This window comes from Taurulus bubalis, assembly GCF_910589615.1.
Source record: "Taurulus bubalis genome assembly, chromosome: 4".
In the NCBI taxonomy this organism is placed as follows: domain Eukaryota; kingdom Metazoa; phylum Chordata; class Actinopteri; order Perciformes; family Cottidae; genus Taurulus; species Taurulus bubalis.
The window spans coordinates 26,954,799-26,978,748 of record NC_136592.1 but is presented as its reverse complement, the minus strand read 5'-3'; the positions used below and the strand labels follow the sequence as shown (position 1 = coordinate 26,978,748).

General features: G+C 43.1%; 1 protein-coding gene across 1 annotated transcript in view; it reads left to right on the top strand.

Annotated features, from left to right (window-relative positions):
- Positions 1 to 14,377, top strand: part of mapk8ip1b (mitogen-activated protein kinase 8 interacting protein 1b) — a gene marked incomplete at both ends in the record, with an annotated part of 37,375 nt that extends 22,998 nt beyond the window's left edge. The window contains 9 exons of the mRNA XM_079216484.1: positions 4,792 to 4,873; positions 6,613 to 7,764; positions 9,953 to 10,028; positions 10,193 to 10,365; positions 10,481 to 10,584; positions 11,931 to 12,047; positions 12,935 to 13,005; positions 13,349 to 13,447; positions 14,305 to 14,377. Coding sequence (XP_079072610.1) covers positions 4,792 to 4,873; positions 6,613 to 7,764; positions 9,953 to 10,028; positions 10,193 to 10,365; positions 10,481 to 10,584; positions 11,931 to 12,047; positions 12,935 to 13,005; positions 13,349 to 13,447; positions 14,305 to 14,377 — 1,947 coding nt within the window. The remainder of the gene's footprint in view (positions 1 to 4,791; positions 4,874 to 6,612; positions 7,765 to 9,952; positions 10,029 to 10,192; positions 10,366 to 10,480; positions 10,585 to 11,930; positions 12,048 to 12,934; positions 13,006 to 13,348; positions 13,448 to 14,304) is intronic.
- Positions 14,378 to 23,950: the final 9,573 nt, after the last annotated feature.

Genomic DNA, 23,950 nt, shown 5'->3' with positions numbered 1-23,950 from the left:
CCCTTGGTGCCCGTCTCTGTTTGTGTTTGAATGCTGCTGGATCTTGTGACTGTGTGTGTGTGTGTGTGTGTGTGTGTGTGTGTGTGTGTGTGTGTGTGTACGTCCAATCTTTGTGCGGACCAATTTCTGCTTTATACCCCAGAGGGCGAAGACATTTTGTTTTTGTTGGTTACGTTTAGGCTTAAGGTAGAACTAGGTTTAGATATTGTAGATATATGTAAATAAGTATTGCACATAAATCATTGGCATTATAATATCAGTAAAGCATCATAAAGACCATGCACCCACAATACATACTGCATTCAACAGTACCTCCTTCCTGTGAAGAACAATAGCAAGAAATTACCTGTTTTTAGGGAGTTGTGTTATAGATGTTAGGAGGAGAGAAAAGTTTGAAGCTACATAATAAGTAGCCGTATTAATAAGGGCCCTCAAAAGTTTAGATATACAAACATGAGCATGTGTTGGTCTCACGAGTGTCCGTCCACTTCCTGTCCATACAGCAGAGCTACATGTTTTTCTTCACTGTGTGTGTGTGTGTGTGTGTGTGTGTGTGTGTGTGTGTGTGTGTGTGTGTGTGTGTGTGTGTGTGTTAAACACCTCAAAGGTACAGATTAATGCGAGTTCCTCCAAATTCAACAACTAAGGACATCGTTTGTGACCGCACACAAGCGTCTTCTGATGTGATCGGACGGATGACGTCACTCGTCTATGAAGTTACAAATGAACTGCAGAGAAATGAATCAGCTTCATGGCGTCACACAGGCCGGGTTCGGTTTCGGCACAAAAACAACATTGTTAGACTTTGGGGAGGATCGTGCTTTGGGCTCAAATGACCAAAATACACCTAATGCTCACAAAACCACATAAAAAAACGAATCAGTGCAGCAAGGACTTTGTTCAAATGTCAGTTCTGGGCGAACAATATTTCACCAAAGCATTTTGACAGGATGCTACTTCTGTGTTATGGTGGAACGTGGATAAATCAGAAAGCTATGTAGCTTTATTTGCAAGTGCCATCCAGTAAGTCGCTAACACGTAGCTAACAATAGCTTGTCCCATCCCATCATCCTTTTAGTTACACCCCATCGCCCCTTTCACATTAAATGTACCTGCCAGGTCCTGCAGAAATATGCAGCGTCCGCGTGGTGATCCTCTTGTTATGCAACGTGGACATTAATGTATCGTGAGTTTGCGACTCTGAGTCCAACATACACGCGCTGCCCCACAGTGAAGGCTGTCGACGGGATCAACCAAGCAGCTCTATATGTGTCTGCGCTTTGTTCTTTGCTCAGTTTCCATGAGGTGGAAACAAGCCGACTATTCTTGCTGCTGTGACTGTGTGTGTGTGTGTGTGTGTGTGTGTGTGTGTGTGTGTGTGTGTGTGTGTGTCTTTGAACTGTCAGAACTGGAAAGCATGAAGGGAATAATTGCTCTGAAACATTTTTCTTCCTGGGAAGTCTCCCTGTCTCCTGGGACATTGTTCACTCTCATTCATTCAGCAGCGAGAAAACAAAACCTTTTGATTTTAAATATATTTCCACCATGGAGTGGGTGAGGGTTTCTTGGATGCGTTGCATGAACTATGAAGACACGAAGCAACAGACAACATGTCGTTAGCTTACCATCCATCAGCAGCAGATCTTGGGGTCATTTTTGATTACTTAAAAAAGCCAATTCAGCCCAATATGTTGTCTCCACACAGCTCTCAACATGGTGGCGGCTAGCAACTAACGCCGCGTATAGTAACAGTGCTAACAAAACAAACTACGGCGCCATATTTACAGATGATGTTTCAGTGTTTGTAATGAATTTGTCTGCTTAATTTGAGGTATATATATTCGTTTGCTCTGTGTTATGACCTCCATCTATAAATCATTAGCTTTAAATTATCACTCACAGACTCAAAGGCTCAACTGAAATCTCTAAATGTGCGTCTTCGCGTTGTCGTCTTTGTACGTAATCGCGCCCCCGCGAAAAGGTCGCTTTGGTGTGAACATAACGTCAAGTCAGGCGGCGCGGACGCAACTCAAATGAGATGAGATAGATGAGTAGTGATGATCTGCAGAGAGAGAGAGAGAGAGAGAGAGAGAGAGAGAGAGAGAGAAAGAGAGTGACTGTTTCCAGGTCAGTGGATTGGTAAAAATGCAAAAATATACAGTTAGCTCCGCATCATTTGGCAACAAGTGACAGAGTCCTGCTGTGGTTGCGGAAAAAAAGCAGCTCTGAACACCGACCGGCTTTTTGAAAAGCAGTATTTTTGGATCCAATTATCTGCTGAGTGTCAGCGTTCTGTGCCAGAGAATCACGAGGTGAGGAATCTTATGAGGCACTGAAACACCTTTTTCCGCAACCACAGGACTCTGAGTGAGGCAATATTAGCAAAGGAGTATGTCAATGATTTCAGCCACAACATTAAAGTAAAAGCTATGAAACAAAAGGCTTGACAAGTGGAGAAGACTTACAGTATGTGCAATATAGTCAGCTCTTAGCAGACATAGGGTTTTATTTCACAGGTTGTCTCCTCTGAAGCTGCTGAAGTAAAATGATTCAGACAGAAAAACAGGAGGGAGCCCTCCGTCTTAATCCGAGTCTGACTTTAATCTTTCCCCTGGCTTTGGCACACTCCATATGTTGAAGTACTGTACATGTGTGTTTGTTTGTGTGTGTGTGTGTGTGTGTGTGTGTGTGTGTGTGTGTGTGTGTGTGTGTGTGTGTGTGTGTGTGTGTGTGTGTGTGTGTGTGCGCGTGTGTGTGTGTGTGTGTGTGAGATTTGGAAGGTATACCTACATTCGATTTGTTGAGTTGTACCCAAAAATACAGATGGGCAAAGACAATATCAGGATTTTTTGAAAAAAGGCATCAATGAGTAATATTTTGGTATATATTTATATTAGTATCAGCCTGGGTCTCCAGTTATTGTCCTTCAGTACTCTAGAGAGCAAATCCAAGGGTGGAGCTGAGGTGGGAGGAGCAAGAAGCATCCGTCCCAGCTGAGTGACGCCTGTCAATCAACGCAAACACTCCCCAAGGTTTTTCGTAGTTTTGACATTAAGTTTGATCGTATCCTTGTTGTTCTGGTCGTCGTTTTACCGAGTTGACTGCTGAGATCTGGGAACATGGTGGCTTAAAAAAAACGAAAAGAAGGCGAGTTACAAACTCCCATGTTCGCCAAACTTTTCCCCTCATGTGTGATCAGAGTCACTTCCTTTAAGCCATTAATAGACACACACGCACACACACGATGCCCGAGTCACTGCCCTGAGCGATGATCTTTTTTTTTCTCCATCATTCTGGTTAAAAAGTTGAGATTAATGCTGCCTGCTGATTCACTCGTTACCACGGCGACAGCTCCGTCCGTGCACGTAGATGGGGAAGTGAGTCATGCGTTGGGGGATGCGTGGACAGGAGGAGGAGGACGAAGATATTATTTTGGGCAACAAGTCGTCGTCGTCGTCGTCGTCGTCGCAGGAGTTTCCAGTTCAACTCCCATCCCTTAAAGCCTCCCTTCACCATCTCCATGCGTCTGTGAGAGCTGTAAGCTTTGTGAACCGCAACCATGACGCCATGTTTTTAAATTGACATGGAAAGCAGTTGGAGTCATGTTTGTGTCCACCTCACACAAGTCCATTATTCACTTCTGTTTTTGGTCTCTACCAAATCCTCAGAAAAACATCTCAAACTTCTTAGTGTCTTAGTGTCTTACCTCGTCTGTCTGCTGTTTGGAGCTGGGCAGGTACAGTGGTTAGTGTGCAGCGGCCTTTTTAGGGTTTTTTCTTTGAAAACAGCCAAAAAATTACGCTACAAAAAACACACCAAAGCAGTAAAGCCGTGGGCCGGACAGTTAGACAATGAGCTGAAACTCACTATAGAGCTCAGCAGGTTTGGTCTGTTGTTCATCCCCATCTCATTTGATGCTTTATCATAGACGTTTTATTTTTTAGCTTTCAATGGGATATTTTTTTTACTGCACCCTGAAAATAACTATTTGTTTTTCGATTACTCGACGCGTGTGACCTTAAATTCTTGAAGAGAAGTTTTTCTCACATAACCATTGAACATAAAATCCCTAAAAAGAAAAATAGAGTAAGCATTAGCAGATTAATTTAACACCAAGCTGGTAACAAGTGTCTCGCTGCCCTCTACTGTACCCACTAGTACTTTTCTACATCACTGCAGCATTAATTAATCAATCGATGTCTTGAAAACTATGTTCATAGAAATAAGAATAACGGGGGAGAAAACCGTTTTGTAATACGCAGAAAAAAAGAAAATAACTTGTTTTGTGATAGGAAAAGAGCCACGGTGTCTGGAAAAGGCCCATCTAGCAACAAATCCCTCAAAACAGCCCAAAGGAGACGTCTGTGTGTGTGTGTGTGTGTGTGTGTGTGTGTGTGTGTGTGTGTGTGTGTGTGTGTGTGTGTGTGTGTCCAGTAGCTTTGGTAAAAAGGTTTGGTTCCCTTTAAATGCACACCACGGATCACAGACAAAAGAATCCCTGCTCATTCAACAGAATAGAAGCTTTGTGTGAGTGTGTGTGTGTGTGTGTGTGTGTGTGTGTGTGTGTGTGTGTGTGTGTGTGTGTGTGTGTGTATGTGTGTGTGTGTGTGTGTGTGAAATAAGAGAGAGAGAGCGAGCGAGCAGGACAAAAAAGTTGTGTACATTGAGTGTCTGGACCCAAAACTCACTGACCGAACCTCTCTCTATCTTCCCCTCTCTCTTTTTCTCATCTGATGTATTCTCTCTCTCTCACCACTTCCTCCTCCTTCTTCTCCTCTTCCTCTTCCACAGGACACGCTAAACAACAACTCCTTTGGGAAGAAATACAGTTGGCAGGAGAAGGTTTCGGGCTCGTCCTCGCCCCTTAAAACAGGTGAGCTTTTCTTTAACCCACGAGCTGGTATTGAGCTTTAACTCGTCCGAATGTTCTCGCCGTGTCGATGAGGAATATTATTCATCCCTGTGCTACTGACACAGCAGCGGCCACTTGCAGCGAGTCTTGTGTGTTTAGGCTTGGATTATCGATGCTAAGCTAACCGCAGCGAAGCCGAAAGCAGGGCCGTGTACCGTGTGTTTGTTGGATGAAGCGGCTGGGAGCTGTCATGGCTTATTGTCACAGCTCCTTTCAGAGCGCCATGTGAGCCGAGACTAACCAAACTAAAACGCAAACTCGCTGCCAACTACTCCCCACTGATGGATGGAAGCGATACAGAGGTGATCCTTGTTATTTCAAATCATTTAAAAACACCTCCATAACGTTAACCAATTGGTTAGTTTTGCTTTTTGCTTTATTCAAGCCCACTGGTGGCAGAACACAGATTTAAAGCGTTATTCTGAAAAAAAACCTGCTAAACTGGAATTATTTGAAATGTTTATCTGCTTAACCAAAAAAAGGAAACGGTATACAAACGGTGCGCTGCATATTTTTGATTACTTGTTGTTTTGATATTTCAGACTATGTTACAACTAGGAGGCCGACATAAACTATGTTGTCCATTAGGCCGCTTTATATTATAGTAATATAATAAGTCATGTATGTATTTGTTGTATTGTCATCCTCTGATACGCTAAACCTCCACGTATGAGGACACCTCCCTTGGATAGGTGGTGTAAATCAGGTGATTTACTCACTGGACAGACTTAGAATAAAATGGTGAGACGGGTCACGTCCAGTGTGCAGGTTGTTGTGAACAAAGACAAGCAGACCGCTGGTAACACAATCCAATTACATGCAATCGAATAAGGTTGCATGTAATGACAGTAAAAGGAAAACAGTGAAATGTTAATGGAATATCCATTTTACTGCGTGAGCATTTTCAAAATCCCAAATAGATACGAATGGATATAAAAGAAGATGCTATTTTTAAAATATAAAAATAAAAATATTTAAGGAGCTGCTAATTTGGGCATTGAGATTCAGGGGTTGCAGAGTCTTTATGTAGAGTCTTTAGTTTTTATGGTTGTTAGACTTAGACTGCGATAAAACCTGCAGCTTCGTCAATGAACACAACTGGTTTGATTCATATGCAAACTAGCTCACGATATCCCACGGCCTCACGTTTGTTTTAAGGAGCCATCTGAGACTCTTCTACTGAATTTGAATTGCAAAGTGATTCGATGAAGAACAAGTGCATCCCCACGAGGAATTTCCATTTGTTTTTGTTTTTTCATTTTGAATATGATGAGAGGGCTAATCGTCGTAAAGTTATTTGGCATCGAATACTGGCAAAAAAATGCAAACGCCGCCCCTCTCAAGGAGAGATCAGACTGAAATGTCTGAGTATTGTCCTGAATCGTCCTCCGTAAACACTGAGCTCACCTTCCATTCCCTCTTCTTTGGCATCAGACAGCCAGTGCTGCATCATCCACAGTGAAAATATCAAGCCTGGATTTGCTGGCGATGGATTATGACATAACAGGTCCATTGTCTTCGCCTGGGTTACCTAACCATTTGTACTTTTCTTTCTTTCCTCCCTCCCCTCCGCCCCATTTTCCTGCATTTGTCGCCATGTCTGCCCTCATGTCTGCCCGTGTGTTTGTCTGTCTGCCATGTCCGCTTTCCTGCATCGCGTGTGTTCGCTCTGTGCTTGCGTTTTTTCTCCCCCGACCCAGGCGACCGCACCCCTCCGCGCGAGCACAGCTGTCTGAGCGACGAGGACAAGGTGCAGGGCGGCGGAGCGCAGACCAAAGACCGCGGGACGTCCACCGACGCCCCCTGCCGACACAGCCACACCTCCGGACACTCGTCCGCGACTCGCTCCAAGCTGCAGGAGAAGCCGCCGCCGCCGCCTCCCCCGCCGCAGAACTACACGCCGGCCCCCCTGTACCCGGCCAACTCGGGGAAGACGGACGGAGGCGGGCCCCACCGGGAGAGGATCCGCTACCACACGGACGTCCACCTAGAGCCCACGGAGGAGATCTACCTAACCCCTGTGCAGCGCTCTGCCGACCCTCTCGACCCTCTTGACCCCCCCGACGCGCAGGACCGGCCCTTCCTCTCGCAGCAGACGGAGCAGGGCCGCATGTCCATCAGCTCCGACACAGAGGGCCCGCCCCCTTACCAGCCCCTCCCGGACCGGACAAACGCCTCCATCTATGAGGACGACGAGGTCTACATCGCCCCGCCTTCCTATGCTTCTTGCATCGAGTCCCTCATCACGCCGCCCAGCGCGGCGCGCTCCTCCCTCACGCTGGACCTCAGCCTGAAGGGGGCGGGAACGGGGGCGGGCGTCATGCTGAGACCCGGATCCTCGGTGGAGTACGTGGACGCCACGGACGACAGCTACTGCGGCGAGGATGAGGACGTGGACCGGGTGATAATGGACGGGAGGATGAGGAAGGTGGGCGGGGCGATGGACGGCGGTGGCGGCAGAGTCCCGCTAAGAACTGCCATGAACTCGGAGGCCAGCGGCCTTTCGTACGACTCGGTCAAATACACGCTGGTGGTGGACGAGCACGCTCAGCTGGAACTCGTCAGCCTCCGGCAGTGTTACCAAGGCTACAGCGACGACAGCGACTCGGCCACCGTCTACGACAACTGCGTCTCCTCTCCCTACGAGTCGGCCATCGGGGAGGAGTACGAGGAGGAGGAGGAAGAGGAGGAGGAGGAGGAGGACGAGGACGATGAGGACGGCATTCAGATAGGAGGAGTGAGGAGAGAGGCGACGGCTTGTCTGTCGGAGGAGGACTCCACTCCAGAGGTCGACCTGACCTTCTCCAAGAAGTTCCTCAACGTCTTCATGAATGGACGCTCTCGCTCCTCCAGTAAGTCACAGCCATGTTTTGCAATTTCACACAGTGCATACATATTAAGTTATGTTTCATCTTTCATAGATTAACCGCATGTCACAAATGTCGATAACGGTAACAAACTGTATTTGTATTAAAACCATGATAGTCGGCCATATTGCATAGCCGAGCATGTAAAAAGGGTTAATATTATAAACGTGTTGAAGTCGTGGTTGTTTTATTATTATATAGCGGGGAGGCTCCCTGATAAAGGAACAAATGAGGATTTTCTTAATAATTTTTCCATTTGGTATTTTATTGTTGTCCTGATGTAAATGAGATGGCTGTAAATCTAAATTGATTTTGTATTTATTTATTTATGTTCTGTAACTAGAAAAACATACAGCACGCAAATACATTCAAACTAAGCCACTTTGTTTTGCATTATGGGATAGCCTCACGATACCTGTGACATCACAGCTTCTTTAAACCGCAGTATTTTTAGTGTTATAGCGCCGGTTAACATTCCACCCTCCTCTCCGTCTCAGAGACTTTATTTAAATTGTTTTTACATTTTGAGAATATGGATATTTTCTGAACACAATGGAGTTATGCGTGAGACAAGCAGGAAGCACAAAGACCCAGCGGGCTGTTACTCCGCGTAATCCCCTTTTTAAAACACAGCAGTGACACTGCAGTGAGCGCTGTCCGGCGGGAAAAAGGCTGAGAGCAACGTGGCCGATGAAGCAGAGCCGCAGAGATATCCAGGAGCCGGAATATTCTGCACGACGCGTGATATATATTTATTGTGACGTTCTGTCTTACCGACTTAGGTTTAACTTGTCAGACTGACAACTGAAACTGGTCGGGGAACAGCGTTTGGAAGTTTCTTTTTGAATCACGAGCAGCGGCTTGAAAGTGTTTGAACGCGTCATTAACATGCCAGTTGTACTGATTTAGTTCCACAAAGCTGCAGTTATTTCGCCACTTTGTTGATGTCGTTATCAGCGTCCCGACAGCAGAGCGTCCCGGGCAGAAAACCCAGCTGGACATATGGGCGGCCTGCTGGGCGGAGGGACGCCGAGCCAAAAGCAGCTTGCGGTTCCGTGTATTTGGCCTCCCTCTTCCCCTCTGCTGTTTATACCACTTACACATAAAAAAAATAAAAAGAAGATAGTGTGCCGAGTCGGACATTAAAACAATGGAAGTCCTTGAAAGACTATTTGGACGGACTAAGGGGGCGGCTTTGTTGATTTTTCTTTTTTTTTTTTCAGCGGCGTCTGCAAAGAAAATATTTGTCACCACCATGTGTATTTTGACTGCTATTATCCGGAAGATTTTCAGATCCCATTTCAGGACATTGTTGACCGTCTTCTTGAGGGTTCTGCATTAAACCTCAAAAGAGCAGCGGCTGAAGGTGTGTCTTCTGTCTTCTGCCCCCCCGGGGTTTGAAACACAAGTCTTTATCGAACACGACTGTACATAACAATCATGCGTATTATGAAAAGAGTACTCCCAATTCAACGTTGTGCTCCAATCCCCCCCAAAAAAAATCAGCACATGCATGTCGATAAGTACCTCGAGCAGCAAAACTCGAGCAGAGACGAGAAAGCGGGATACGTCCACGTCCTCTTAAGATCTGCTGCTTTCCCAGACTGCATCTGGGAACGAGGATGAGGAGGGAGAGGAGGGTCCTTTCATGAAGGATTGTCGGATTCACCTTCGTTAGGTCACTGACCCACGTCCTGGCGTTTGTGTGTGTGTGTGTGTGTGTGTGTGTGAAGCAGCCGTCTCCTTCATATGAAAGAGACGGACAGAGGTTTGTTCATAATATATGTGCGACCATTTCCTCTAATAGCCCTCGCTGTGTTGTTGGATGCCGTCCATGTGTTTCACCGACTCATTAGAAATAATAATACAGTTTATCTGAGCGGTGCAGGGGAGGTGGGGAACAGATGTCTCAGGGGAACGCAGGTAGAATTACACAAAGCTCATCTGTTCCACGCCTGATTAAAGTGTGATTCATCTGCCCTATAGGATGCATGTGAGCATTAAAGCAAACACAGTGTGTCCTAATTGTGTCGTATGTGTGTGTTTGTGTGTGATGGACCTTTGTTTCAATTTGAAGTGAAGGTCAATCATCTTTCCGCCTGCCGGACTGCAGAGGCCGGCACTCCGCACGGCTCTGTGTCACGCTCTCTTTTCTTCTCCTCTGGTTCCCAAGGCGCAGAGTCCTTCGGCTTATACTCCTGCCTCATTAATGGAGAGGAGCGGGATCAGAGCCACAGAGCCGTCTACAGGTGAGGAAGAGCTGCATCTTCATCACGGCCAGCATCCTCACAACCGTGCTAAATGCTGCTCCGTGATTGACTCTCTCTCTTTTGAATATCATTTCCGTGACTCAGGGCAATAGTTGCATATTATGTACTATGTGTAAGTAACAAAACCTCCTCCGCCGCTACAGGTTTGTCCCTCGTCACGACGACGAGTTGGAGCTGGAGGTGGACGATCCGCTGCTGGTGGAGGTCCAGTCGGAGGACTACTGGTACGAGGGCTTCAACATGCGAACTGGCGCCCGTGGGATCTTCCCAGCGTATTACGCCATCGAGGTGACCAAGGACACCGAGAGCGACAAAGGTACCGGCTCTGCCGCGCTCGTTAAATCATAGGAGGAGATCAACTACGACGGATATATTATTGTCCCGCTGTCGCTGTGAAACCGGGGTTTTAATAACGTGTCTTTCTTGTGCAGTGAAGAGCAGTGAATGGATGGACAGATACCGGCTGAAGTTCCTGGGCTCAGTTCAAGTGCCCTCCCACAAAGGAAACGATGTTCTGTGTGCAGCTATGCAGAAGGTACGAGGCCCATGTTGTGCAGTGTGTAGTTGAGTGTGACAAGCATTTGGCTCTTAGTGTGTAGAACCTGGCCACCTGCTCCAAAGACATAGGTGGAAGCATTTCGCCACTGGGGCCACACACTCTGAATGCACGGCCTGGAGTCACAGCGAGCGAGTGGAGCGCTGGGTCCAACCATAGTGCGTATAAGAAGTGGACGTAGTCATCGTGACGTCATCCATTGGTTAGTGGACTGCCGTTTTGAAGCCTTGAGTTTGGCGAATTCGCCGGCGCCATCTTGGATTACGGCCATCGCCATGTTTTGGAAACGGAAGTAACCATATTTGGAATGCAGAGGTGTGATGTAGAGTAAGCCCCGCCCCTAAAGCAGAGTATGCTTTGCGATCTATTTTACTCTAAATGGACCATCATTTACTTAATGAACATCATGCTGTACTGAAGAAGACTTGAAACTAGAGATTGAGACATAAACTCATGTTTACAATGTTTACTGAGGGAATAAATCGAGAGAAGTAGAGTCATTTTCTCATAGATGCCTATAGATGTCTATTGTCTATATGTTCATATGTCTATTGTCTATATGACAATATGTCTATTGACTGTATGTCAATATGTATATTGTCTATATGTCAATATGTCTATTGACTATATGTCAATATGCCTATTGTCCATATGTCTATTGTCTATATGCCAATATGTCTATTGACTATTTGTCAATATGCCTATTGTCCATATGTCTATTGTCTATATGCCAATATGTATATTGTCTATATGTCAATATGTCTATTGACTATTTGTCAATATGCCTATTGTCCATATGTCTATTGACTATATGTCAATATGTATATTGTCTATATGTCAATATGTATATTGTCCATATGTCTATTGTCTATATGTCCATATGTCTATTGTCTATATGTCTATTGTCTATATGTCTATTGTCTATATGTCTTTGGCAGAAGACATGTGGCATAATGCCCAAACAAATAGCGTTAATGTCATGTATCCCATTTGTATATTCTAATGTATAACATGAAGTGTGTCCACATTGGAACAAGTACCAAATTATTTGACAACGGGGCACTTAAAAATTGAAAAAACGTGCAGACTGCTTTTTAAGAACGTGATGTCATCGTTGCACAATGCAACACACAACAACAATGAAGTAGCCACTTGTTTGGGTACATTGTAATTGAAGAATTGATGTCATATTGCACAGGATTACCAGTATTTGCTTCCTGTTAACCGTCAACATAGTATTACTTTTGTATTATCAGCTAGTGTCGATAAAATGGCATTTTGAGTTTTTTACCTCGTAGGAGTCATCTCTCCCATTTGTTCCCCAGATTGCCACCAACAGACGGATGACAGTGAAGTACAACCCGCCTTCCTCCTGCATCCTGGAGATCAGCGTGAAAGGCATCAAGCTCGCCGTTCAGGAGGACTATTACGCCCGCGACAGAGTAAGCGCTCAAGCCGTCCCTTCGTCTGTCTCGTGCAAAATAAATCTTCATGGAGGTTTTGCCAATAAGAGCTGGTCCTCGCTCCAGAATCCCATCCAACAACTGAGGCATGTCGCCCCCGTGCGGCTGCTAATGGAGACTGCAGGCAGAGATGTGAAGGGGGCGTTTTCTTAAAGGAGAGCTGACTCGAGTGTTTCCATTTTGAGCACCTTTCAATCTCGCATTCCTCAACATTTCAGAGAGTAGCGTTGCATTGTGTTCTCCATCACAGTTATGGAACAGGTTTCCACTTTTCAGATGCCGAACATATGATAAACTATATGTCGTATACACAAGTTCCATCTCTACAAGGGCTTATAAAGACAAAATATGTTGTAGCGATGGAACATTTGTCAGAAAAAAACATTAAAAGATTATAAACTTTGTCTTCGATCCCAAACTCACATCCTAAAAAACAACTCTTCTTTAATATTCACTCAGAGATTAAAGACATTTTAAGTACAACCCTTCAATAAAAACATAGAACAGAAAATTGCCTTCAGTTTAAACTATGATTGAATCTGCTGGTTTGTTGTTTGCTTAACGGCTCCGGATGAAACTGAACATGCGTTTGGTCTTAATTATTGAGTAATAAACGTCCCAACACGTCAAACTATGACTCACATTTAACGTTCATACTTATGTAAACTAAGTCAAATGTAAACAACATAACATGTGTGAACACTTATCTAGTTGAAACCTCAATAATGTAGTTCTTTTGTATTTTTTGATTTTTTGACTTTTGAATGTATAACGATGCATTTTGTAATAAGTGAGTGTCGAGCGAGCGGCCTTTCTTCACGTCATTCAGACATTTATTTTGCCTCCTTTCTGCGTCCCGCCCACAGAGTAACGAGTGCAGCCACTTCTTCCAGTTAAAGAACGTCTCCTTCTGCGGCTACCACCCCAAAAACAGCAAGTAAGTGAAGGCAGAACACGCGGAGGGGAGGAGGCTGTAATACCAGGTCCCATCTTCTGTGCTGTTCGACTAGAAGAAGAAAAAAAGACACAAACTGTCACGTTTTTACCCTCTGCTGCTGTTTATCTGCATTAACTCACCACAAGGCGTCGCTAGCAACCAACACATGTACCAGCCGTCACACACAGACTGCACCCTCTTGACTACCTGCTAAATAATAAACAGCTAATTGTTTTCCCAACATGACCGAAAGAACACAGTGTTCAGAGAAGGAAGGTGATGAGTACCCTGAACACCCTTGTTTGGAGTCCCTTCATCTGTGCTCCCTGTCTCTTCTCCGCAGGTATTTTGGTTTCATAACTAAACACCCGGCAGACCAGAGATTTGCGTGCCACGTGTTTGTGTCTGAAGACTCCACCAAACCTCTCGCAGAGTCAGTAGGGTGAGTTCTGGGATGTAGCTCAGAGGTGTTTATTGTTAGTATGCAGGATTTACGTTGTCTCTGCTGATCTACTGCGATTAGAAGGAGCTGACCTGTTACAGATCACTGTTTGTTCCTGGAAACTATATATATATACATATAAGATAAGATAAGATAATACTTTATTAGTCCCTCAGTGAGGAAATTGCGGGATTACAGCAGCCTTGCACACAATAGAGACACATAATAGAACAATCAAGTAATATAAATAAAATAACAATAAACAGTAGTAAACAGTAAGAAGAATACAGTATCAATTTTCAATTAAATATACAGACGGAATATATATATAAAAATCAATATTTATATATATATTTATATATATATGTATGTCCATGTATATTCGGTATATATAGATATATATACACATGTGTATACAAATGTGTGTGTATATATATATATATATATATATATATATATATATATATATATGTATATATGTGTATGTGTGTACATATATATATATATATATATATATATATATACTCTATGTATATATATGTATGTACATGTTTATTCTGTATATATATATATGCAGATATAAATGTACATATATATATATATATACAGTGTGTATAATACGTGTATGTATATATATAAATATATATACGTATATACATACACATATATATGTATATACATACTGTATGTATATACATATATATGTATACATACATATGTTGGTTTACTGTATATATGTATGTATTTATACACATATATGTAATATCTAAAATACCTTAGATTCTAAAATATATCTATATTTTAGATTCTACAGCATAATCAGGGCGAGGTCTGAAGTGCATGTGTTTGTTTTTCAGGAAAGCCTTCCAGTCGTACTATAAAGAGTTTGTGGAGTTCTCGTGCCCAACAGAGGACATCTACCTGGAATAGCCCCGCCCTGCCTTCAGCCACAGCTCTGTACAGTACACTGTATCATAACATAATGTTGCATGAAGGACAGTCATATCTAAAATACAGAGAGAGGAGAGAAAAACGAATGAACACATCTGGCAAACAAGCAGGAGAAGAAAGGAGCGCGTATTGGAACTGTGGTGAAAGAAACGATAGAGATGAGCCAAAGGAGAAGGAAGTCGTGAGAGAAGGAAAATATGCAAAATGGAGTACAAGCGTTGTGTCACTAGGGAGCCTGTAGCGTGTATACACTGGAAAGCCCAGGAGCCGTAACTGGACCCCACCAGCTTGTATCTGCACACCGTGTGGGAACAGTGACCTTCAGCACACCTGATATAAAAATGATATATCCACGTTGTTCAGTGGCAACAAACAAAAGGGGTTGACTAAACATCCGGAATAGCTCCTGAGATGCAATCAGCATCACTTGTCCATGGTTTTTAAACGGCGTGAACCTGGACTTTTCCTTTTCAAACGTTTTTTTTAATCAGCTTCTATCGGTGCTCTAATGCTCAGCTGAAAACAGCCCCCACAACCTGCCCAGCAAAGCCGTCAGTTCTAAGATTATACTCGGTATAAAATCAAGTGTCGAAGATGTTTAACGCCAGGAACGAAAGACTTAAGCTTCGGCTCCTTTCGGTGGTTCAAGACGAGCTCCGACATACAGAATCCTCCTTCGTGTGGTGTGTTTTTTTGTCTTTTTCTCGAGAAACTTGCTCCTCGTAGTTTTCCACGCCAGAAGATAAACACGAAGCGCTCTCAGTGCGGCCGCCGGTGGGATACTAAGGCCGAGGTACAGGTGCTGACAAGGGAGCAGAAGGAAAAGCTCTGGTGTCTTCATATCTTCACTAGTAGTGCCTCTTTTTCATCTTGATCATTGTGACCTTCCTCAGTGAAACATCATCGACATTTCAAGGGATCGCCATCGAGTGCGTGTTGAGTTTGAAGAGTTTGAATGCAAATTGCGATGGAGGAGTATGTTTGATGGGAATTGCGCTTTTATTATTGTAATTTCTTTTCTCTTTTTTTTCACTGCACTAAATTTGCTGTGCTGTACCTGTGATGTCACCGGTCGTATTCCAGGACAGTGAAATCGTGCCAGTACGGGGCCTTTATGTAATACGTTTAAAGCACATAATCCCCTCAGAGCGCCAAAGTGAAAACATGTGATGCATGCGTTGTATTTGAATCATCTATTGCCGACATCAGCCAAAATAACCACTATTGCTGCTTTGTACATGCTGCGGAAGTCCCAGAGAAGTTGGGATTTATTTTTATTTTGTATTATTCAGACCAGGAACTGTAACTTGGTACCAGCTATGTTAAATAACATACACAACTTTGAAGCAAAATAAATAAATATATAATGCCAAGAAAAGCCATGCAGACATATTTTTTTCTTTACTCATGAATATGTGACTGAACTACAGGCGTATGCAGAGCTGAAATAAGTACTTTATTCATTGATTAGTCTATTGAAAGAAAGAAATGTACGTTAGTTTTCAAGTACAAATGTCAAACAATCCCCAGTTTTAGCTCCTCAAAAAGGAAGATGTGCTGTTTTTCGTGGTCTTTTGCTATAGTGAGCTGCTATGTGGATCTTTTTAGGTTTGGAATTGCGTTGAATTTTCTTGCACGACTTTAAGATTCAATGCTCATAACAAAAGAAAACCAAAGGATTTCCATTTTTTTATATTGTTTTTTTGATATCCTCCTGGGTCCAGCACAGGTACAGCACAGTTGTTCTTCAGTGTTAAACAAATGTGTGCTTCCTCCATCATTTATCACTAACACAACATTTCTAACAGATTATTTTATGTGATCTATATTTAACAGAAGATTAAATGTCTGTACGAGAAAAATTCATTTATGAAGGATGTGGAAATGGTCCATTCAGGCATCACCTCGCCGGTCCCCATCGTTTGTTCCTTTCAACGACAACAATGGAAACAATCTGGAGAGAAAAGAAATGTCCGAGTGCTTTTCCTGCTCCTCATCCTGCAGCTTCAAGAGAGCAACGCCGACTTTTATAAGAGTTCCTTCTCAAGAGCCACCGAGGCAGATAGAGAAACTGTACTGTAGCGGGGGCTCTGCAAAGGGTGTATAGACATGCCATATATAAATAAATAATTTAATATCTGTAATTATAAATATGACATTGTATGGATTCAACATGTAGTAAGTGAAATTTATTTTGGATTTTTTTTTTTTTTTGGTGTGAATTATTTAAACATTTTAATGCAGATCTCATGGTGTCCTGTCATTATTACATTTATCTTACCGTATGTGTGAGGTGATTCTCATGAGATGAGGCTGGTGAGCGGTGCCGCTGCCCGGCATCCCGACATCCCTCATCGCTGACTTGCTTGAGAGTGGGTCGCTAAACTGAAGGGAACGTATCTATTTTGACAACTAGTGCATCTAAACGATGACAAGTTTCTACCTGATAAAGCAGTCCTTACTGACTCGAGCCCTTCTGTTCAGTCGGGAAGACTCTTTGCACTCCTTTTCATTCACAATCTCTCTCCCCTTGTGATTATGGCCGTCCACTTTAAATTAACCGACCGGATTCTGCACCAGTTTCCTTCAGCCAATCACAGCGTTGCTGTCAAACTTTAGAAATGTTCTCCTCTCTGCTGCTGTCAGTTGTCATTCCAGCTCAAATCCGATGCGACCCTCCTCCATCCCAGTCACCTCCAGTCAGCATCACAGTCCTGCTCACCTCCCATCACCACCACCACCACCACCACCAGTGTCTGGACTCCAGGGAGGATTCTGCCTCGTCTGACCTCAGCATCGCTACCCCTCGATTATCCTACTTCAGGATGGAGTCCAGTCGCCAATGACTTTGCACTTTTTAAATTGTATGCACATGTAGTACATATGTAATTCTCTTCATGTTATAATACATTTATTTGGGTTATGTTGCAGTGTAGGCATGACTTTTATGATGTATTAGTTTAGAAGTGGACAGTAAAGAGGTGGCAGGTAATACTCAGTCTGAGTTTGTTTGTGGCAACACATGGTCAGCGTCTTCGACCCCGAGGCCATCATGTCTTGGTCAGTGTGCGCTTATAGGAGGAGGACTGTTTGTGTTGCATTTAGAAAATGGAAGCAGGTTGATAGCTGCAGAAAAGAGAAGCGAACGCCCCGAATTAGACTTTTCCTAACTAATAGTCAAGTTTTATTTTGTATTCGTGACACACAGCTGTGTTTGCTGGAGAATCAGCTTCTTTCTTTTGCGTCAGGGTCTGCTGTCTTTCTGTTAGTAGTATTCCTCCTCCAGGTTCGGCTCATAAGGATATTCAGTGTCGGGTGGGAGAGGAGGAGGGAAGGGCCTCTCGCCATAATCTGCAGCAACACATTGACATAACCATAATGTTTGTTTTAATCAAGGTTATTAAATATCCTCTGCTTCCTTACCATCAATGACGCCTCCATGCTGTTTGAGGAGGCCGGGGTCAAAGAGCAGCTTTAACTCTGCTGTGCCTTCATCAGCTCTGCCAGAAGAAGACACAACACCATGAGAACAGTGACGGTGACGGCACACTAATCTGAGAGAGGAACAGCAGTTAAAAAGATAAGAGGGCTACACCACTTCCTTGTTTGTCACTCCCTCCTGCAGCCATTGCTCCCTCACTTCTCTCACGCATCGTTTTTTAAAGATGCTTTAAAGGAAGGGTTCCAGCAGACCATTCACGCCAAAATACATTTAAAAAATGCACATTTTAGCCTTTTAGCCGTAGTGTCGTTTATCAATCTAGATAGTTTTGGTGTGAGTTGCCTAGTTTTGGAGGAATCGGTAGTAGTATGCCTTCTCTCCAATATCAAAGCACCATCACAATACATTTGAAAAACTTCCACAGCGATGTCTCTCTCCAGGAAATCCCGATAAGACCTTGTTGTGAGCAGCCTCCTGTCGAAAACTACATTTTTCTGTGGATTATCTTTACCAACCAGGTGATCTGTCCCTTTTTAATACATTAAGTTTGAGAAAATAGCATTATTACACGGCTCCGTTGAATCCTTGATTGTGATTGGTTCAATTACAGCATTCTGAAAGGCTGTCATTTATATATAGCAGGTAGATGTCTGCTGGGGAAACAGACCTTTGCAATGGATGCAGTCCTGATCTAACTACATAACAACTGATTGTTTAGTTTTTTAGCAGAAGCGATAAAATCATTTTTAATTTGATGAAATCATTTTTAAATCAATGTCTTGTCTTAAATTATTGATGTCTTTTAGCAATACGCCATGTAAGATGCAGGAGGATTTACAGTGAGCGAGTCATTATTCTGAAATCCTGCTCATCGACTGCCTATTGATGATTTTCATAAAAAAACAAATAAGCATAACGCTACATACCCTTATCGCAACAATAGGTACAAAGGTGTGTGGTTCTCCTATAGAATTATGTAAAGCACACCTACCTGACCTGCACAGGTGCAGAAGAACCTCCATCAAACACCAACGCGATAATAAGCAGAGCTACAATGTGTTTACTGATCATGTCTGACCGCATTGTGAACGCAACGCTTTTGGCATCCATCTGATTCTAGAATGAATTATTGGATTTGTTAGTCTTCAAAAAAAAACAAAAAAAAGAAAGAAAAATAAAACTGATTTGCACATTCAACTTTTTATGCAAAATCCCAGAACGCAGAAACTACAAGCAGCACAAACAAATCCATCCTGCTGTTGTGACGGTCAATAAACTGAAAAGGTCCGACACACTGACGCGTGTTGGCAACCAACAGAACTTCAATATTCATGTTTCTGCAAAACTCTGGATGACACTCCTCATAGGCAACACACGCATGAATCTGCCCGTTACAGACTTTGCCTCAATTAGTTGTATTTCTGATGGATATTACAAATGCCAATGTGCAGGCCTTTGTCCCTGAGGGGCCGATCACGCCGAGACACGTCAAATCTAGCCAGAGGTCTACTACTTTACCATTGACTTTTTTGGGGGATTTTACGTTACACAGACAGGAAATTTGGCTCGGTGATTGGTGCATAACAACATACCCAGCGCAATAGTACGAGGCATCATTTAAAAACAATGCAGTTGTATTATTTACAATAAACTATATGGTAAACAAACCAATTCAGATTCTGATGTTTTAAAAAAATGCACACCATGTGTTCAGTTTCTGTCATGACATTTTTTAACATTGCAACTGTAACGGTTAATAGTACCAGCACAGACAGATTGACAGGGACAGTTCCATTTACTGAAGTTCAGGCAGGGTCAATAAGGGGCGACTGTGGCTCAGTGGTAGAGCAGGGTCGTCTATCAATCAGAGGCGGTTTGATTCCCGACTCCGCTTGTCTGTGTCCTTGGGCAAGACACTAAACCCCAAAATGGCTGCCGTAGCTGCGCCCGTGGCGGCAGACCGTTGGTAGGGGTCGGAAGACCGGAAGACCGGAAGGCCGGAAGAGCGAAAGAGCACGCAGCGGACCTGCCTCCAAGTGCGTCGGCACCGCTGGACGAATGTATTGGACTAAAGGAACTCTGGCCTGCAGTTCCTGCTCCGGGAAAAGTGATGACCAGTATCCCCCGGGCACACTGGAAAGGTGAGAGACCGGTAGCTGAACTGGGAAGGGTGTCGAACCACAGGAGTTGCTTTGACCAGTATGAGTATGGGTTGCGAGAGGTGTGTGTGTGTGTGTGTGTGTGTGTCTCCTGATTGTTCATTCCCTACACCTGTGGTTACCCCTCACATATATATACTCCCCTGCCTTCCATTGTCTCTTGCCAGATTGTCTTCATAACCCTTGTGTGTGTGTGTGTGCGCGCGCGCATGGCCTCCGAGCGCTAGTTTTCAGTATCAGTTTTCCCTTGTTTTGTGACTTTGCCAAGTAAAAGACTTTCCCTACCTCCGTGACATCAACCGTGACCTACTTATGTGGATGGGCGTGGAAGACCAGGTGAGGGGAATGAGTGATGATATGGTTTGACTGGGAGGACCCGTAACGACATGAGGGTTATAAAACAGGCAGGCCGGATGAAAAGCAATTCATGACGTGAAGAATAATGCGACAGGAACAATGGCTGCTATACTGTTCCAACTCCTATTGTGCCAGCGGTTCAGCTTTTGTACTGCACCCAAAAAACAGATTCTGATTTGACAGGTTGGTAGGTAGGATTATAAATGGGGTTATAAATTTGCCTCTTACTCTCTCCCGCTTTTGATAAGGTGGTGTCCTGTGTTTTCACTTGAGTGCACTGCCTCAGACTGGCATGTAATCATCTCACATTTTCTCCGAAACTGTCACACCGCGGTGAGGGTTGTCTTGTCTTGGGTTTTTGTCTCGTAACTTCCTGTTTTATTTTGAAGCCTGACTCTCCTCTCGTTTCAGGTCACTTGCCCTTCCTCATGTGTCACTGGTCTGATTGTCTCCCCTGATCCCTGATTGGTTCCACCTGTTTCCCATTGCCCTCATGTGCTTATAGTCTGCGTCTTCCCTCTGTCCTGTGCCAAAGTGTTTTTCCTTGCCCATGCACCAAAGCCAGCGGCCACAGTTCTAGTTAGAGTTTTCCCGAAGTTTTTTGTGCGTAAGTTGTTTTGTCCCTGTTTTCCTTCCCTCCTTCAGGAGCGTTTTATGTTTGAAGTTTTTGTAAGAAAGTTGTGTTCACAGCCTAATGTCTTTTCACTCGTCGAAGAGGATCTAAGGAAATAATAAAGTGCGCCTGTACGGATATCCCCTGCATCTGGGTCCTCCTTTCAGTCCAGGCCTGACAGAAACCTCTATCGGATAGACGTAATGGCAGATACAGAATCTTTTGAAGATTGTTGGTGTATAATATCTTTATTCGGCTTGTAAATTATGGGCGCTAGCCTATAGGTCAGTGGAAGGGAGTGCACAGGAGTAACTAGTAAAGTTTTTCTACATTGTATTCATAGGGGTTTTTTTATATTTTGTATGAGCTTTGCTCAATAATGCTTTTTAATAAGCATATGATTTTGTTATAAATGACCAAAATAAAAAGTAACATGATATAAAGATATTTTTACTTTTTCAAAGGTTTATACACTAAATGTTTTTTTTGTTTTTTCTAAACAGTTTCTATTTCTGATGTGATTACCTGATTTACTTGCAAGGGCCCATTCTGCGTCCCTGCTGGAGGCCCCTGGCCCCAGTGGAGCTGTCAATATTCACGTCCCTGAGGCCAGGACGGTTCTGCTTATAGTCTGCCCTTTTCTTGCTTGTATGTGTTTGACAGGGTGAGTGGTAAGATGGCAGGGGGGCGCGGATGTTCCAGATGGTGGCAGCCTATGAATAATGCATCCTTGCCTCCAGTCAGACGGGTCCAAGCTGATTTGAGGTCAGCTGAATGACACAGGTGGCTGCTGCGTGGGTCATGCTGAGTGGTAAAGTGGGCCACCCAGGAGTGAGCTGGGCAGACCGGCTTTGGACACGCACATCTCTTCCTCCTTTAGCTTCCACAATAGTTTGATGTCCTTCTGGGTCTCGAAGGCCCAGACAACATTTGAATACATACAGTAAAAGTGTATCAGGTTATTGCCTATATTATTTCTTTATTTTAATAAGGTTGCTATTTACGACCACTAGCTTCACCTTTTTGAAACAATGGATTGTCTTGTCTGTATCAGCCCCCTCCATCCTGTCGTCAGTGTTAGTCAAACATTAGCAGAATAATTCATGACGAACAAAAAAGACTTGTATGGGCTTAAATGAGTGAACAAATGAATGTTTCATTTTATCGTCATTAGGCTTTGCAGCAAAGCCATCTCTAGGATGCATTGCAAACAGGCCATATTTTTAAAGAAACAGGCCTGTGTCAGTGTTTTAAAAATGTAAATATAATGTAATGGAAATGTAACGTTCCTGCTGTCAATCATGACTGTTTAAATTTAAAACCAATACATAGGCTAGCTATATGAAACAAAGAGTATTACTGTGTGCCCAACAACAGTTAATTAGTTAGTCCACTAAACAGATTCATTAGCTTTATTTAGCATATTCTAGCCATTGACACCCATCCTGGCACCTCACCAAGAGCTCAGGTCCATTCGAGGAAAGCCGCCAACGGGCTTGGAGATCCGGACCCATTAAACGGAGAGCTGGTTTATTTGATAGTCCTGTATTGGGGTGTATCATCGGGATCGAACAGTTGGATTATTAGTGGCATTACAATGTGCCAAAGGTCACCACATAAAGTACTTCCATATGAAATATATGATTTATAGTTTCTTTATTTTTTTCACGGGCTCCTGATTTAATTAGCTTTGTCCATTTCGATTTTTTTACAATATGTGAATCATAGTTTGGCTGAAGTTATGCACTGATGGGGATTGCTTTCAGAAATAGGTTTAGGAAAATGGAGAAGGAATCTTTGAAGAGCCACACAGGTGATACAGATGTGGTTTGAGGTGCAACAGGAAAGAAGGATTGTGTTTTTGTTTGTCCAGGTGCAGCCTAAGCCACAATAACAACAAAAGTCAGGGAGCCGCTTCACTTATTACAACACTGTGACGCCTATGGACAACGTTAATACAAAAACAAGCAGCAGCGCATTAATTTGCATTTATTTTGCAATTCACGCATTTATGTCCCGTCTCGGATCAAGTGGCAAAGATAGTGGAATCCGAGTGTCAACGTTTTCTAAATGTGATCGGTGGAACCCTGAATCATCAGTGAGGCCGTTAAATATAAATGTAGAATGCTTAGAAGTTGGAAGCAAACAATGAAATACAGAAGATGTAAATGGATGTGTGATGATCCTCAGAATGTGCCCTTCTGAATGTAGTTATTCCACCAACATTGTTAATTAAAAAGGTCAGGACCTGAATATAAACTCCTTTGGAATTTAAAAAGCTCACTCAAATGTCACTGATTCATTTATTTGATTCAAAAAGAAAGAAATACAATGCACCCTGTTTAGGATCTTGTGTTTTGAGCATCTCATTTATCAGAACCACAATCGGAAGTACATTGCACATACATGGAATTTGATTCTGTGAAAAGGTGCATAACAATAGCATAGGCATAGAATAAACAATAAAACAGATAATACAGTAGAGGATGCACGTGGCAGAAAGTTACACTTGCATATTTCATTGTAAACTCTTATTTTTATATATATATATATATATATATATATATATATATATATATATATATAGATAGATCTATCTATCTATCTCTTAAGTTACCCTCAAGCAAAATAAATGTGAAAAGAATATATTTCCTTCACACAAAAAGCTTTGTATTTCACATTCACCATAATCTACAATAATCTTGCACCATAATCTAACCCCAACAATAGAGATACATCGCCTTTTAATCACTTCTTTCTAGATTTTGGTACCGTCAATTTACAAACATCTCTCAAATCATATTTACACTTGTATTGTGTATTAAAAAAGCTTCACTCTGCTTATGGAATGAAAGTCCTGTATCTCAGGTGTCAGAGTATGGCTAAGTTAAATTAAAAAATTTTTCCATTTCCTCATTACCTGCCCATGTGTCGGAAGATCTCATATCATGGAAGATATATTAGTGTACCTTGGAACCACT